Genomic DNA, 15,947 nt, shown 5'->3' on the forward strand with positions numbered 1-15,947 from the left:
AAAAATTACAATTACATTCCACTATATTTAGAGACTTCTCTGTGAAGCTAGAGGTGAGTTTGTTTGTTTGTTGTTTGTGTGCTTGCTTGTTTTAAGTAGCTTAGAATTTATATTACTCCAAGACCAAAATCTAAATTCACTGCCATGAACTCAATGGTGATTCATAGGCACCTTATAGGCCAGGGCAGCACTGTCCCTGTGAGTTTCTGAGACTGTAACTCTTTACAGGAGTAGAAAACTCCGTCTTTCTCCCATGGAGTTCCTGGTGGTTTCGAACTACACATCTTTCAGATCGCAACCCAACAGGTAACCCTTACCCTATCATTATCATTACTGGCAGCCCCTAATTTACAAGGCAGTTAGGTTATAAAGGTCTATTCTTAAGCAGTTGTTCAGACTCAGAAGTAAATCTTCCACAGGCGGGAAAATTGTAAATGATTGAGCTCACCGATCAAATAGGAAAAGTTGAGTTCACTCTATAGATAGTGTGAGGGGCAGGGCTCATGGTTATATTTCAAGTTCAACTAACCACTCTATTGTTGCAAGACATATCAAATTCCAATTCCCAATACCAGGCACATTCTAGGACTCATCTATTTCCCTGCTTCTGCTTTGAAATTCTCAGTAAAAGCACTAGAGCTCCCAACTCCCTCAGAGTTCTTCTGTGGCATTTGCATAGAAGGACATATTTGGGTCAGTCACTGTTGATCGGTGCCCTTGCATCAGTTCCAACTCCTAGCAATGCTGGGTACAACCGGATGAAACATTGCCCCGTCCTAGGTCCTACAGTTCTGACAACTGCTATGTTTGAGCCCATTGTTGCAGTCATTGTTTCAATGCATCTTGTTGGGAGGTCCTTCTTTTTTTACTTCCCTTCCACTTTACCAAGCATGGTGTCCTTTTCTGGGGACTGGTCTGTCCTGAGAAAATGTCTTAAGTACACAAGCTGTTATCTCACTATGTTAGACAGGCTTCTCTAGAGAGATAAAACCAGATTGCTAATAATTTTATATATATTTATACAGATAGATAGATAACATAAGAAATAAACAGTTAATTAAATTATAAAGCAGTATAAATGTCTCAGTGCAATTCACTCCCGTGAGACAGCTATGAGACACTGGAAGTCCTTCAAGTCTTGAGGGACGCCGGGTAGTCCTCTGCAGAGCAATTCAGGCTATCTGGGCACAGGCAGCAAACAGCAAGGCAGGTCACCAACAGTCAGCCAGATGACAGGGTCTGACAGTTCCCAACTCAAAAGATGTAAATTCCAATGGTGTGGTGAAGCAGGTCTTGAAGGAACCTCAAATAACAGCGACACAGTCCACAGTTAGGTGTCCCACAGGTAAGTGTAGCTTGCAAATTAAGGCACGGAACAAGTAAGGCAGCCATTAAAGAGCAAGAGACCAGAAAGGTGAGGGTCGCCGAACCATTTAGCTCTCTGCCCTTCAACTAATCCCACATGTGTTTATCAGCCAAGTTGGCACAATAAACTAACTACCACACTCACCATCCTTGTTTCTAAGGAGAATTCTGGCTGTACTTCTTTCAAGTCAGAACAAATGCTTTTGTTCCTCTGGCAGCCAATGGCACTTTCAGGATCCTCTACCAGCACCACAGAGCAGGTGCATCAGTTCTACTGTGGTCTTCCTTAAGCATTGCCCAATTTTCACATGATTATGAGGCAACTGAAAATACCATGTCTTGGGTGGGGCACATTAATGCTCACAGTGACATCCTTGCCCTTCAACATTTTAAGGAGGTCTTGTGATGCAGCAGATATGCCCAATGCAATACATTGTCTAATTTCTTGACTGCTGCTTCCATGAGCGTTGATTGCTCTTACCTGATCTCAGAAGCTAAGCAGGGTTGGGCCTGGTTAGTACTTGAGTGGGATACCACCTGGGACTATAGAGTGCTGTAGTCATTGTTGGGGTGTGTGTATTAGGGGAGAGGAGCATAACCTACTCAAGAAGCAGTCTGTATGGTCAAAATCTCCCCTAAAGGTAAACAGTGAGGTAGAAAGTGCCCTGGAGTATTAATCTTGACTATTACCTCTAAAACCTTGGATGACTTTCTTCACATATTTGGGCCTTAGTTTTTATTCAACTTAAGGAATAAATAAAGACAATGCCAAATTTCTAAGAAGAAAATTTGTTGTCTTCAAGAGAATTTCATAGAAATCGATCATGTGGCTGCTCTCCTTTCCTCAAACAAAATAAGGTCCCTCTGGACAAAGTGATTTGTTAAGGCCCCTTTTAGCCCTAGCATTTAAAGTTCCAAGTCCAATGTTTCCCAGTTAGGCAGATAACGACTGTTGAGTTGACTCCCAGCTATGGCAATCTTACATACAACCAGAACATTGCCCAGTCCTGCCTCATGCTCACCCTCCCCAGTGTGACCGAGTCCATCATTGTGGCCACTGGCTGATCCTTCTCACCTTGCCCTCACTGGCCCTCTACTTCACCAGACATACTGCCCTCCTCTAGTGATTGGTCCCTTCTGATGATGTGTCCAAATCTTTGGGAACATTCATTCATTGATGGGTTATGACTCACCATGAAAAGAAACAGTTGCCAAATATCCACTAATAATCAGAACATAGAATGTATGAAGTATGAATCTAGGAAAACTGGACGTCATCATAAAGGAAATAGAATGCGTAAAGATCAATATTCTAGGCATTAGTGAGCTGAAATGGACAGGTATTGGCCATTTTGAATTGGAAAATCCTCTGGTTTACAATACTAGGCGTAACTGATTGAAGATGAATCGCATTGCCTTATCCATGGTCTAAAGGAACGTCTCAAGATCGATCTCAAAGTACAATTCTGTCTGTGGTAGGGTAACAGCCATTTATCTACAAGGAAGACCAGTTAACATGGCTATTAATCAAATTTATATTGTAATCACTAAAGCCAATAATGAAGAAATTGAAGAATTCTACCAACTTCTTCAGCCTGAAATTGATCAAATATGCAATCAGGATGCATTAATAATGGTTGATGATCCAAATGCAAAAGTTGGAAACAAAGACGAAGAGTTGGTATTCATAAAATATGACCCTGGTGATAGAAATAATGCTCAAGATCATATCATATAATTTTGCAAGACTGAAAACTCATTTGTTAGTGTTATTAATAACAACTCATTTGGTGTTGTTTGCAAACACCATTTTAAAATAACATAAACAACCTTGCACGTTCGAATGCACAAAAATCAAATTGGTTATACTGTGGAAAGCGAAGATTGAGAAACTCACTATCAGCAACCCAAACAAGGCCAAGGGATGACTAGGGATCAGACATAAATTACTCATCTGTAAATCCAAATTGAAGCTGAGGAAAGTGAAAGCAAGTCCATGAGAGCGAAAACATGACCTTGAATATATCCCCATGAATTTAGAGACCATCTCAAGAATAGATTTGAATCACAGAACACTAACAACCCAAGGCCGAAAGAGTTGTGGACTGACATCAGGAAGACCACATACAAAGAAAGTGAAAGGTCGCTAAGAATATGGAGAAGAAAGGAAGTGGAGGTCAGAAGAGACTGAATCTTGCACTTGCACATAGAGCAGCTAAAGAAGGTGGAAGAAATGATGGAGTCAAAGAACTGAACAGAAAATTCCAAAAGACAGCTCAAGTAAACAAAGTAAATTATTATGACACAATGTGCAGAGACAGAATTAGAAAGCAGAAAGGGGAGAACAAAAGGCATTCCTCATACTAAAAGAACTGAAAAAAACTCAAGCTTTAAAATGCAAGACTGAGGATTCTGATGGAGCATAATAAGAGGATAAAACAAATACACAAAGTCAATGTCCCAAAAAGAATCGGTAGCCATTCAACCATTTCAAGATATAGCATATGATCGAGAGCTGATGGCACTGAAGGAAGAAGTCCAAGCTGCACTGAAAGCATTAGCAATAAAAAAAGTTCCAGCACTTGATGGAATGCCAACGAAAATGCTTCAACAAACTTGTAGTGCTGGAAGCACTCATTAGTCTACATCAAGAAATTTGGTAGTTAACTATCTGGCCAACCCACTGGAAGAGATCCATCTCTGTGCCCGTTCCAAAAGAAGAGGACCAAACAGAATGTGGAACTTATCAAACAATATCACATGCAAGTAAAATTTTGCTGAAGATTATTCAAAAACTGATGAAACAATATATTGATAGAGAACTGTCAGAAATTAAAGCCATATTCAGAAAAGGACAAGGAACAAGAGATGTACCATTGCTGATGTCAGATGGATCTTGACTGAAAGCAGAGAACACCAGAAAGATGTTTACTTGTGTTTTATTGACCCTGCGCAAAGGAATTCAATTGTGTGGATTATAGATTATAACAAACTATTGATAACGTTGTGAAGAATGAGAATTCCAGAACATGTCATTGTGCCACACAGCATCTAACCATAGACCAAGAGCCAATCATTCAAACAGAACAAGGGGACGTTACTGTTTTGAGCAATGGTTTAAAATCAGGAAAGGGATGTGCAGGGTTGTATTCTTTCACCATACTCAGTAATCTGTTGCTGAGTAATGAATCCAAGAAGCTGGACTGTATGAAGAAGACTGTGGCATCAAGACAGGAGGAAGGCTCATTAACAACCTGTAATATGCAAATCATGTGCAAAATAGTAAAGGACACAAGAATTATCTCGGGAAGATGGAAGTAATACACAGAGTCACTGTACCAAAAAGAACTAGTGGATGTTCAATCACTTCAGGAGGTAGCATATGATCAAGAACCTTTAATATCAAAGCAAAAAACCCGAGGTGCATTGAAGGCATTGAAGAAAAAGCCTGGCTCTAAAACTGACACAACACCAGTTGCTTGCTGAAAGTAAAGATTTAAAGATTTGCTGATGAGTATCAACTGCAAGCTTTAGTAAAGAGAAAACCCAAATTCTCACAAACGGACCAGTAAGCAGCATCATGCCCAACCGAGAAAAGATGGAAGATTTCAAGGACTGTATCATGCTGGAGCCCACACTCAACACTCAGAAGCAGCACTGCGGAAATCAAACCAGGTACTGCATGGGCAAGCGTACTGGAAAGACCTCTCTGAAGGGTTAAAAAGCGAAGCCGTCATGTTGAAAACTAGGTGCTCCTGACCCACGCCCTGGCAATTTTTTCAATCACCTCATATGCACATAAAAGCTAGACAATGAACAGGAAGACCAAAGAACTGATGCCTTGGAGTTACGATACTGGCAGAGAATACTGAATATGTACCACTGTCTGGCAGGATAATAAACCTATCTGTTTAAGGAATATGGCCAAATGCTCCTTAGAAATGAGGATGGCGAGCAAGACGGAGTTTCACCTACCTCCTTCAGGCGTGTTATCAGGAGGGACCACTCCCTGGTGAAAGGAATCCTGCGTGGTAAAGTAGATGATCAGGAAAATGTGCGGAAGACCGCATTAAGCTACATTGGCACAATGGCTGCAACAGGGAGCTCAACATAGCAAGGATTGTGAAGATGGGGCAGGACCAGCAGTGTTCCACGCTGGGGGGCACAAGGTTTCTGAGTGTGGAACCGGTTCAATGGCATCCTAACAACAGCAGCAGTCAGTTCACCCCCCACCCCCCCACGCACACACACACTTCAATTACTCTGACATCTTTCTGTCTGGGAACCATGGCAGAAGTGAAAATCAAGTCACTCTATCTATTTCTTTTCTTTCAGGAAAAGGAGCGCTGGATTGCTTGTCCTGTGTCTGGAGTTACCACCTCGTGGGAGGAATCTGTACTTCGGACTGTTTAACAGGGAACTACAGAGTGGGAGAGGTACTGAGATCTGAGAATGGTTTCCCTCCAGAAAGGGAAATGATTTCAATTACTGCTCATTCTAGACAAAGATAAAAAGTCCCAAAGGTAACCATTCAGTAGAGTTCAGTTTCAATATGTTAAAGTCTTCTATCACAGCATCAAGCAATAATGACACCAACTACCTGCAGCCTTACTTTCAAACGAAGGACCTGAGATGTCTCAGGTAAACAGTAGGACAATTAAGTAATAAGAACTCCATCATTCATTGCATATTAATTGTTGGTGATCTTAGAGGTTTAAGGTCAATGCAGGAATAGTGTGTCAGAAATAGCAACTGTCTTCTTTCCATCCTACTTGCTGTTTAACTTGAAGCATCTGAATAATGTAGAAGCCACACAGCTAATGTTGGTCCTTCTTTCCTCTGCCTTGTCAACGTATACGAGGAAGGGGTATTAGTCCTGGAGGAACAAATCTAGAAGCACTCATATATGTAAGGGAGAACTTTATATTAAGAAATAATTATGCATCAGTAAAACATGCCAGCCCATCCATCAGTTCAATATTAGGCCATAAGTTCAAGAGTAGCCCATGAATTCCTCTTCAGACTCACACAGCACATGCAATGATGCCGAATGTAGGTAGATCACAGGCCACTGGGTGGGAAGTACTGTGGGCCCAATGGCTCCAGGGTTCTAGCTGCCAACAGTGTGGCTCCATGTGGCTTGTCAACAGGAATGTGAAGCAGAGAAAGAGTGTGTCCCATCTCCAGGGAGGAAGAGAGAAAGTCCCACAATCCTCACGAGAAGGCCACGCCCACAGGGAGGGATCACTAGGCTGTGACCTGATTGACAGGCTAGACTCCACCCCTTCATTCTTATTTATCAAGTTGACATGAAACTGTGTAACGACCACAGAAGGATATAAAATGTGTTTGAATAGAAGCCATGGCTTGTGTGAAGTCACTGAATTTTAAGTTGTGTTTCCAAATGTCAGAAAATAAGTAAATATTTCTATGCTGAATTTAATGTAAACCAGCAATGTCCATTGATACCTTTAAATTCTGGCAATGGGCGTATTTACACTCTGGAAGAAGCTGAGGTTCAGAGAGGTTAGATACTGTGTTAACCATCACATGCCTTGTAAGTGAAAATGCAGGGATTGGACTCCAAAAATTTAGGATTTATGGAACTCACCACTGAGCCCCATATCGGTAATTTTCATTCCTTCTCATTGCAGACACACCTCAGGAATAGTGCAGTTTCCCTTTCAAACCATCACAATACAATGAGCACAGTAACATGCGTCAGCCTTTTTTTGTTTGTTTCCTGGTACCTATAATTTATGTACCTGTGAGTTATATGCCCACTATAACTATATAGTAGTATACTATAGTCTACTAAGTGTGGAACAGCATTCAGGAAAAGTTTGAAATATCGTGAAACTTACCAAAATGTGATACAAAGACCAGAAGTGAATGCACACTGTTAAAAAAAAATGGTGCTATTAGACTTGCTATTTGGGCAAGTCAGGGCTGCCACAAACCTTCCACTTGCTAAAAACAAACAAAAAATAATATCTCAGAAGTGGAGCATGAAATAAAATGAGATATGCCGGTCTATGATATTCCCCAAATTACAAAGTACGTTCAAGAAGCATTTTCCCTAATGTCCATGTCCAGAAGCAAAGGGCACCCTGTTGAGGGAGGAGCCCTTTTCTTCATTCCTTGGCCCTTTTCCTAGTGAGAGTTCACCTCTTTGCTTCCACAGTCTCAGCAGTTTGAGAATTTACCAACAATAGAGGCCAAACAGGTATGCAAATGAGTAAAAGAAACCCCCTAGGCAAACCTGATTCAAAGGGAAGCTTGTCTAACCTGTATGTTGGTGACACCACAGTAGGAACTGTGTCAAATAGGAGCACACAAAAGGGAGCCACTGGTATCCAACTCATGTGTGACATTACCATGTGGGAGTAGCGGACCCAGCACTGACAGATCACCTAGTTTTAAAGAGAAAATCGAAATTGATATTTACATGTGAAATCGCCCAATTTTAGACTGTGGATAACTAATTCAGAATGATTTAAACTGAGATAAAGCCTGACAAAACTTGTCCAATTGACCAAGTGAGCAACTAGTTGGTTTGCATTCTGGAATATTCTAGAAGTTTGTGCTGCCACAACTGTCACTAGGCAAATTCCAGAGGGCCAGGACCCTGCGAACTGTTGTCCAAGCAGACAATTGGCCACCGGAACCATTCTAAGCAGACAGTCTTTCTACGTCTCCTACATGCCTCCCTCCCTTGTGGAGATAAGATGGAATTCCTAGCTGGGAATTCCAGTGCCTTCTTAATCCTTCCAGACTCAAAAGGAACCTCATGGTTGTTCTTGACAGGGAGAGAAATTTGACTGTGAAAAATGCCACGAGAGCTGCATGGAGTGCAAGGGACCGGGAGCCAAGAACTGCACCGTGTGCCCTGCCGACCTGGTGCTACATCTGGACGACAACCGCTGCCTGCGATGCTGCAACAGTTCTGATGCCACGGACGCCCAGGAGTGTTGTGACTGCCACGAAAGCATGGGTGAGCGAGGAGCACCGAAGTTAATGGGAGAAGGGGCAGAGTTCAAGGGAATCAACAGGGCTCCCGTTTTATCGAGAGTCCCAGAGAGGTGAAAATGGTTTAGCATTTGACTACTAACAGAAAGGTTAGAGGTGCAAACCTACCCAGATGCACCTCAGAAAGGTCACTTCCATCCAAAGTCCTATGGCGCAGATCTCTACACACATGGGGTGATGAATCAGAACCGGCTTGACAGCCACTAACTGCCTCCTTAGTGTATGCCTGCTGTGTACCTCCCGTGCGGGAAACGTCTTGTCCATCACCTCACTTTCCAAGGACATATGTATTCCATTTGACAGATGAAGAAAATGGATCTCAGAGGTTGATTGGTATGCACAAGTTCACAGCGATGTTCCACATTTATAATTAGAGTGCACACTCGTTCCACTGCTAGCAAACCTACTTAAAGAGGCCTAGAGTCTCACCTTTATGCATTTCCTCGGTTTCTATTTGTAGTCTTTCCTTATGAGGCAAAAAGGGAAAGAATGAACTATCAAGGGAGGTGAAGTCAATGTTGTCTTGATTGTGTGGCATTATTGGCCTCAAAAGTAAATGACCCAGAATAGAATTCTTTCTGATGAAAAAGGAAATATATATTCTGAAAGTATATTCTCTAGCCAGAAGTCGGCGGTTTCTATGGGGTTCCAATTCATCATTGCCTGACAGAAAGAGGTGTCATATTTATGACACTCTGTCCATTTGTATGGAATCTCCGGGTGGCACAAACCGTGAACGCTTGACTGCTAATGAAAGCATTTAAAGGTTTGAGTGCCCCAGAAGCCCCTTATAAGAAAGCCCTTTCCATCTACTTCTGAAAAACCAGACACTGAAACCCCTATGGAGCATAGGTCTACGCTTATCACACATGGTTTTGAGGGTAGATACGCAGTCTATGTGCAGTACTATGAAATAAATCCTGCCTGAGGCAGGAGAACCGGTAAAAAGCCCTCTTGAGTTAGTTTCAATAACTGGGGTGCCATAGACACCCATGCCCTGAGCAACACGTCACAGTAAAGTAAAGGCTTCAGTAAAGAATCAGCTTTCTATGAATCCGAATCAGCTAATGGCAACTGGGGCATTTATATATGAAGGAAATCCAAGACCCACAATGGATCCTAGTCATGTTTTATTTTTTGAATCGGCCTTTTAAATAGATTTCTAAATAGCTCCCTTTCTAACACATTCTTTCCTGCTCTTCTCTTACCCACCCCAGCAGCGTCTGTGTTCCCAGCGCCTCACACATATCCACCTTCAGGGTCTATGCTGTGTCACTGAGGACGAATACCCCTCACTCTATCGATGCCTTTTAGCGAAATGAGAAGTGTGTGCAATTGGGTGCAGAGTTGCTGCAAGTTTATTTCAACTAGGAGCTATGGAGTAAACTTTCTGGTCTTTCTAGGACTCTTGAAGAGCTCTTCGGAAGCCTAAATACTCTTGATGACCTTCAAGTCTGAATACTCGTGATTACTTTCTGATTCTTGACTGACAGTTTGCCCCTTCAAAGAAACCAGACGGCAGAGATAGACCCTGGCCCAGCAGACCTAAGACTGGAGAATACTAAACAAGACATGAACGCATATGGCATGCTAGTCACTGAAACTAGCCCAAAGAGGCTTTCGTAGGTTTCCGGCCGCAGGCAGCGTGTAGCTCCAAGTACCACACAAAGATTGCTTATCCACTCAACCCAAACTAAAAGAACCAGCCCCACTGCCATCAAGTTGATTCCCGCTCATAGCGAACCTCGACGAGGGGAGAGCTACTCCCCGTGGTTTCCAAGACTGTAAATCTTCATGGGCGCAGGCAGCCTCATCGGTCACCATGGGGTGGCTGGGGTTTCAAAGGGCTGACCGTGTGGCTAGCAGCCCATGAACACCAGCCCACTCTGCTCCCAGGGCCCTCCTCATCCTCTGGCGCGTTAGTGTTTCCACCAGGGAAAATTATTTTGCAGATGTTGCTAATCATGTGTGCGACCATGAGTGTGCTGCTCTTGTTGGGCACTAGCAGAAAGAGAGGGAACTGTGTATTGGCCATGAATTACGTAGTTCTAATTGGTCAATATCTCATACGCAAAAATAATGGTACTTGACAGCAGTATTATATCCATTAAACTAGCCTGGATCAGGCACTTGAAATCTACCATAAAAAAAACGGTAGGGGCCTGTCTACCTCAACAAATATGTACAATCTACTGGGTGTTTCAACTTGTACATCTAATGTGGTTTTTATACGCTTTTTGCTGACACTCCGGTTAAAGAGGTTAAACAGCAAATTAGGTCACTCATCCAAATGAGTACAAAGTTTTAAGAAGTAGGGAGAAGTGAGTGCATTTCCTGAAGTCGGGGTGGGTTCCTTCCTCTGTGACAGCGATTTGGCTGCTCCGTGTTCGCAAAGCATCCAAACCGAAACTGGCGGGCGGTGCGACCATAGAACCATGGACAGAGCTCTCCATCCCAGACGCCTTGATTATGATCAGGGAACGCCCCTGTCCTACAAGGTGGTGGGCAGGACTGAAAGATGGCACTCTGTCCCTGTCACGCCGAGGCCACCGGAGCTGTGAGGGACAGTAGAACTGTCCGAGCATTCTGTCCTAATATCTCCAGACTCTAGAATGGAGTCAGCATTCCTGGGCTTGAATTCTGCTCGGTCCACTAACAGATTTTTGCCTCTGGTCGTGTGACAATTCGTTCCCTTTATGTGGGCGTCCGTCTTCTTAACTGACACACCAGGGGATGTGTAAGCTTCGCCCAGCTTTAATACAGAAAACAGGACCAGGGGTGGGAGTGGCGATACTGGGAGGGTCGAGGGAGGGTTGGTTGGAAAGGGGGAACCAATTACAAGGATCTACATGTGACCTCCTCCCTGGGGGACAGACAACAGAAAAGTGGGTGAAGGGAGACGTCGGACAGGGCAAGATATGACAAAATAATAATCTATAAATTATCAAGGGTTCATGAGGGAGAGGGGAGTGGGGAGGGAGGGGAAAAATGAAGACCTGATGCCAGGGGTTTAAGCGGAGAGCAAATGTTTTGAGAATGATGAGGGCAATGAATGTACAAATGCGCTTTACACAATTGATGTGTGTATGGATTGTGATAAGAGTTGTATGAGCCCCTAATAAAACGATTTTAAAAAAAGAAAAAAACACGGTTAATAGTGAATAGTTTCAGGGTGAGAGAGTTTTACTTGGACTGAGCATAGAGTAGCTGGAGATTGGACTCCCCTTAGAGAAACTCAGAGTTGGGACAGAAAACAGAACACTTAGTAATAATTGAAGCATAGTCCAAATTGGAACATTATTTTTTCTCAGAATAGAAATTGAAGAACCTGGTTGGTGAGGTTGAATTCCTGGGGACTAACCATGAGGTTTGAGACTGGGGGGCCCCCTCTGGATCTCAAATTAACCTTCTTCCTAGAAGGATTTGTGAATGTCATTAGACAGGCTGAGATATATAGTACACTTTCAAAGAGCGATGCACCCTCTTAGATTCCACCATGTTAGGTTTTTAAAATGAAGGCAATGTGTATGCAATGTAATACTATTCGGCCATAAAGAGAAATTAAATTCTGATATATTCTATGGCATGGGTGAACCCTGAAAATTATGCCAAGTGAAATAAATCAGATGCAAAATCACAAATATTGTTTGCTCTCACTTACACAAAACATCCAGATTAGGTAAATCTATGTAGGCAAAAGTTTGATAGTGGTTCACAGGGTTGGGAGGGAGCGGAGTGGACTCCTGAAGGGTACTGAATTTCACTCTGGGGTGGTAGAAAACTTGTTGACATGGATGATCGTGTTTGCTGCTTGGTGGATATGATTCATGAGTTATAGACCTAACCTGATTAAAATGGCAAGATTTTTGTTATATATACTTTACCATAGTAAATGTTTTAAAATTCTATTTAACCATAAAGACATAAGCAAGGACCTAACAACCTATGTTTATCGGTGGCTACCAGAGGTGGGTTAGAGTGGGAGGAACTGAAGGATCCTAAGCATCTGTTTAGGGTAAGGAGAAAATTCAGGAACGGTCCATGGTGATGGGAGAACAACATGATGCATGTAATTACCCTCACTCACCTGTACAGGTGAAGACTATAAAAATGATGAATGTGCTATCTAGGTCCTTACTACTATTTTAGAAAATAGGACACAGTTATTTACCTCAGAAACTAATTTTCTCCGCTTGTCTTCTTGCCCGTCCCTCCCCTCCTCCTTGGGGGTCGTCTTCCACAGCTGAGTGCATCCTGAGAGCCAGTGAGAGGGGGCCTCCAGCGGAGCATTCCAAGACAGCTCTGCTGGTCACCTCCTCCATTATGCTGGGGCTGCTGGTCGGGGCCGCGGTGCTCGTCTGGAGGAAATCCCGACGCAGGGCCCAGCCCGGGGAGAAGGCTGGCTATGAAAAGCTGACTGACCCAAACAAGATTTACTCTTCCTACGTGAGCAGTTCTCGTGGGGGCACCAGCTTTGAAGAGGACCAGGTGATCGAGTACAGAGACCGGGACTATGAGGAGGAGGAGGAGGATGACATCGTCTACATGGGCCAAGATGGCACCGTCTACCGGAAGTTTAAGTACGGACTGCTGGATGACGACGATGGGGATGAGCTGGAGTATGACGACGAGATCTATTCCTTTAAGTAAACAGAAGGCACACACCCCGCCCCCACCTCCATTCCACTCACAGCCTGTGCGTGAGCACTGCTCTGCTGGTTTTCATGCACACACACACAGCCCACGTGTCAGTGTCCGTCTCTGTCTGCCTGATCACAAGTCCAAGCAGGGTTAGGTTGGGTGGTTAAAATCAATGAACAGTTCCTATTCAACCATAAGCGAGGCGCCTTCCCTCCCAAACTATGTCAAGGCATAAATTGAAAACAAGTGAGATTTCTACACACTGTTTCATGTGATTTAAAAACGGGGCAATGCACACATAGAAATTCCTCTTCCAAATTGTATATGGGGAAATTTCAGCGGCCTCTGGCATTTGGATATTTCTTTCAATAATTCTTAAGTGTGTGAGGGCAGAAGAGTTGTTTCTTATGGGTGATCACGTTTCGCACTGTGCAGTTCATGTAGTTAGCGCCCTCTCCATGCCAAGTATCGACTGATGCTTGGGTCTACCACCATGCAGACCCACCGTGGGTCAGAGTCCCGACAAAGCGAGAAGATAGCAGGCAGGCGGCAGCATGCCCCAGGAAGAAAAGCCACTGGGTTTCCAAGAATCACAACATTACACACCCTTATGATTATCTGAGTGCTTTTCTGGTAGGAAACATCAGGTAAAACATCATGCCCTGAAAGAAAAATGGGAGTGATGACCCAACATAAAATGGGATAAAATAGCAAAAAACGTTATTCGCCCGAAAGCAAGGATGTCATGGCTAAGTGACGTAGCAGGCCATCCTGGAATGGCAGATGCTCCATAGAAGAAACTAGAGTCTAAAAGAAGCAACCCCCAAATCCTGCTCACAAGTTCTCTCCCAACTGCTGCAGAGGCTGACTCTGCTCTTTATCCCTGTGCCCTCTGACTTCGGGCATTCTGGGTCAGGGCACCTGGAGGAAGGTTCCCTACAGACAGTCAAACTGACAGACTCTGGCTGTGAGAACGTATACGCTCAGTGTCTTCCAGAGTTCCCTGCCGAATACAAAGTCCCAGGCAGTCCGAGGAGTAAAATACCAGAAGGTGAAAATGTCCTTTTCTGGTGATCATGATAATAAGATGTCATCTGTACCTACTACGTACCAGGTACCAAGCTAAAGAACTCTATTTCAGAAGCAAACAAGTGACTAATTCTACTTAACCCTAACCAGAATCCCCTCATGGTAGTCCCATGCAGAAAGATTGGGCTTTCTACTCTCATAGAGTTAGTCTCGGAAACCTGCCAGCCGCTTCTACCCTGTCCTACAGTGTCACTACAAGTGGGCATTGGCTGAAAGGCAGTGAGTACTATTTTTACCACTTTTCCCAAGAAGCCAAGGTTTACAGAAGGTTAAGTAACTAGCCCAAGGTCACAGGCAATTAAGCAACTTCTTGAAATAGAACAAGTTTAAACAAACAACTGACCCTGAAGTTCATGCGAATATCTATGCTATCCTGATTGTTAGTTACAGAGAGTGGGAAAAGAGGTGCTGTGGATATAAAAAAGGCCTGTCTATTGTTTCAAGACACCAGTATGATCCTGGCAAACGGAATGATCTTTTACTAAATGCACACATTTCCTTTCTTTGTTTTGAATATGATGTAACAATAGCACCAGCAATTTTCAGGAAGGTATCTGTAGTTTATTGATCCCCTCAGTGTTTCTTAAAAGGAAAGTTCTGAAAATAAGGGTCAGCACCCTTTCTCCAGAAAGGGCCAAATCATAAACCTTGCAGGCTGTGCAGAGCAGATAGTTTCTGTCCTAAGGACTCAACTCCGCCAGTGTGGTGCAAAAGCAGCCAATAGATAACAAATGGGTGTGGCTGTGGTCCAATAAAACTTTATTGATGGACACTGATATTATAATTATTCCTATGCCCTGTGAACTAGTCTTCTTTTGATTGTTTTCCCACCCATTGTAAAAATTAGTAACAGCTCTAGCAATGCAAACACAAGTAGCAGGCCTGGTCTAGCCAACAGGCTAGCGTTTGCTGCCTCTCTCTTACATGGAAATTCTCAAGAGAACTCACATTTATAAATCACATGCATATCACACATAAAAATAACACATGATAAGCTTCCAAGATTTTGATCTTGTAAAATCATCTATTTGAAATCTATTTAAAGCCCTGATGGTTCCATTTTCAATCCTTAGAAACATGTAAGACTACATGTCTGAGCACCACTGTATAAATGAAAGAATTTCTCACCTCTTGCTGTGCAATTATAGAATATAGCCTCTGGAAACAATGTTTATACTGTGTTGTTCATTTTCTTGATAATTCTAATACTGTGATACACTGCTTGGCATCCTTTCTATTGCCTAGGGATAGTTTTCCAAGAAAAATCTGTGTTTTGATACACAGTTCAAGGTTGAATGAGGTCAAGATGAATACCAAGAAAAATTGTGTTGTTGCTACTCCCTGTGGTTTGCATTGAAAAGAAGTCCAAGTTTGTGTGCTGGCAAGGTTTGTCGCCTTCCCTTCTTTGTTCTTAATCGTGTGACATTCGACTCAGACTAATTCTAAATCTTATGCTCACAGCTGTTTCAATAGATAAACATGTGGTTGAAAAACAAAGTCCCCTTTTGGTTTTCTGTTTGAAAATAGTGTTTTCTGTTAGAAACATGTTGAAAATATTAAGAGCATCCATGCAGACTGTAAATAAGAGGGTGCCTCCAAACGCTCTGGGGAAAATGGCATTAAAAGTTAATGGAAATCTTCCACAAACTTTTCGAAGCCTTCTCATACACCAATCAATTGCCTAAGGGTTTGGGAGGGCTCCAGTTAGTAGAAAGTAATTTTAAAATTGGAAAGCACATCAAGACCAGATAAGGTTATGGGGACTTGTTTATTGAAATCTTTTTATTGAGCACCTGGTGATGTGCTTATGAACATTATGTGTA

At 42.9% G+C, this 15,947-nt stretch overlaps 1 protein-coding gene across 1 annotated transcript in view; it reads left to right on the top strand.

The window, feature by feature from the left end:
- Positions 1-15,292, top strand: part of PCSK5 (proprotein convertase subtilisin/kexin type 5) — a 525,106-nt gene extending 509,814 nt beyond the window's left edge. Inside the window, exons 41-44 of the mRNA XM_045288529.1 lie at positions 260-306; positions 5,701-5,801; positions 8,173-8,359; positions 12,638-15,292. Of these exons, the coding sequence (XP_045144464.1) occupies positions 260-306; positions 5,701-5,801; positions 8,173-8,359; positions 12,638-13,044 (742 nt within the window). The 3' untranslated portion in view covers positions 13,045-15,292. The remainder of the gene's footprint in view (positions 1-259; positions 307-5,700; positions 5,802-8,172; positions 8,360-12,637) is intronic.
- Positions 15,293-15,947: the final 655 nt, after the last annotated feature.

Source organism: Echinops telfairi, unplaced genomic scaffold (assembly GCF_000313985.2).
Source record: "Echinops telfairi isolate 266 unplaced genomic scaffold, ASM31398v2 ScPeMD7_22;HRSCAF=79, whole genome shotgun sequence".
Lineage (NCBI taxonomy): Eukaryota > Metazoa > Chordata > Mammalia > Afrosoricida > Tenrecidae > Echinops > Echinops telfairi.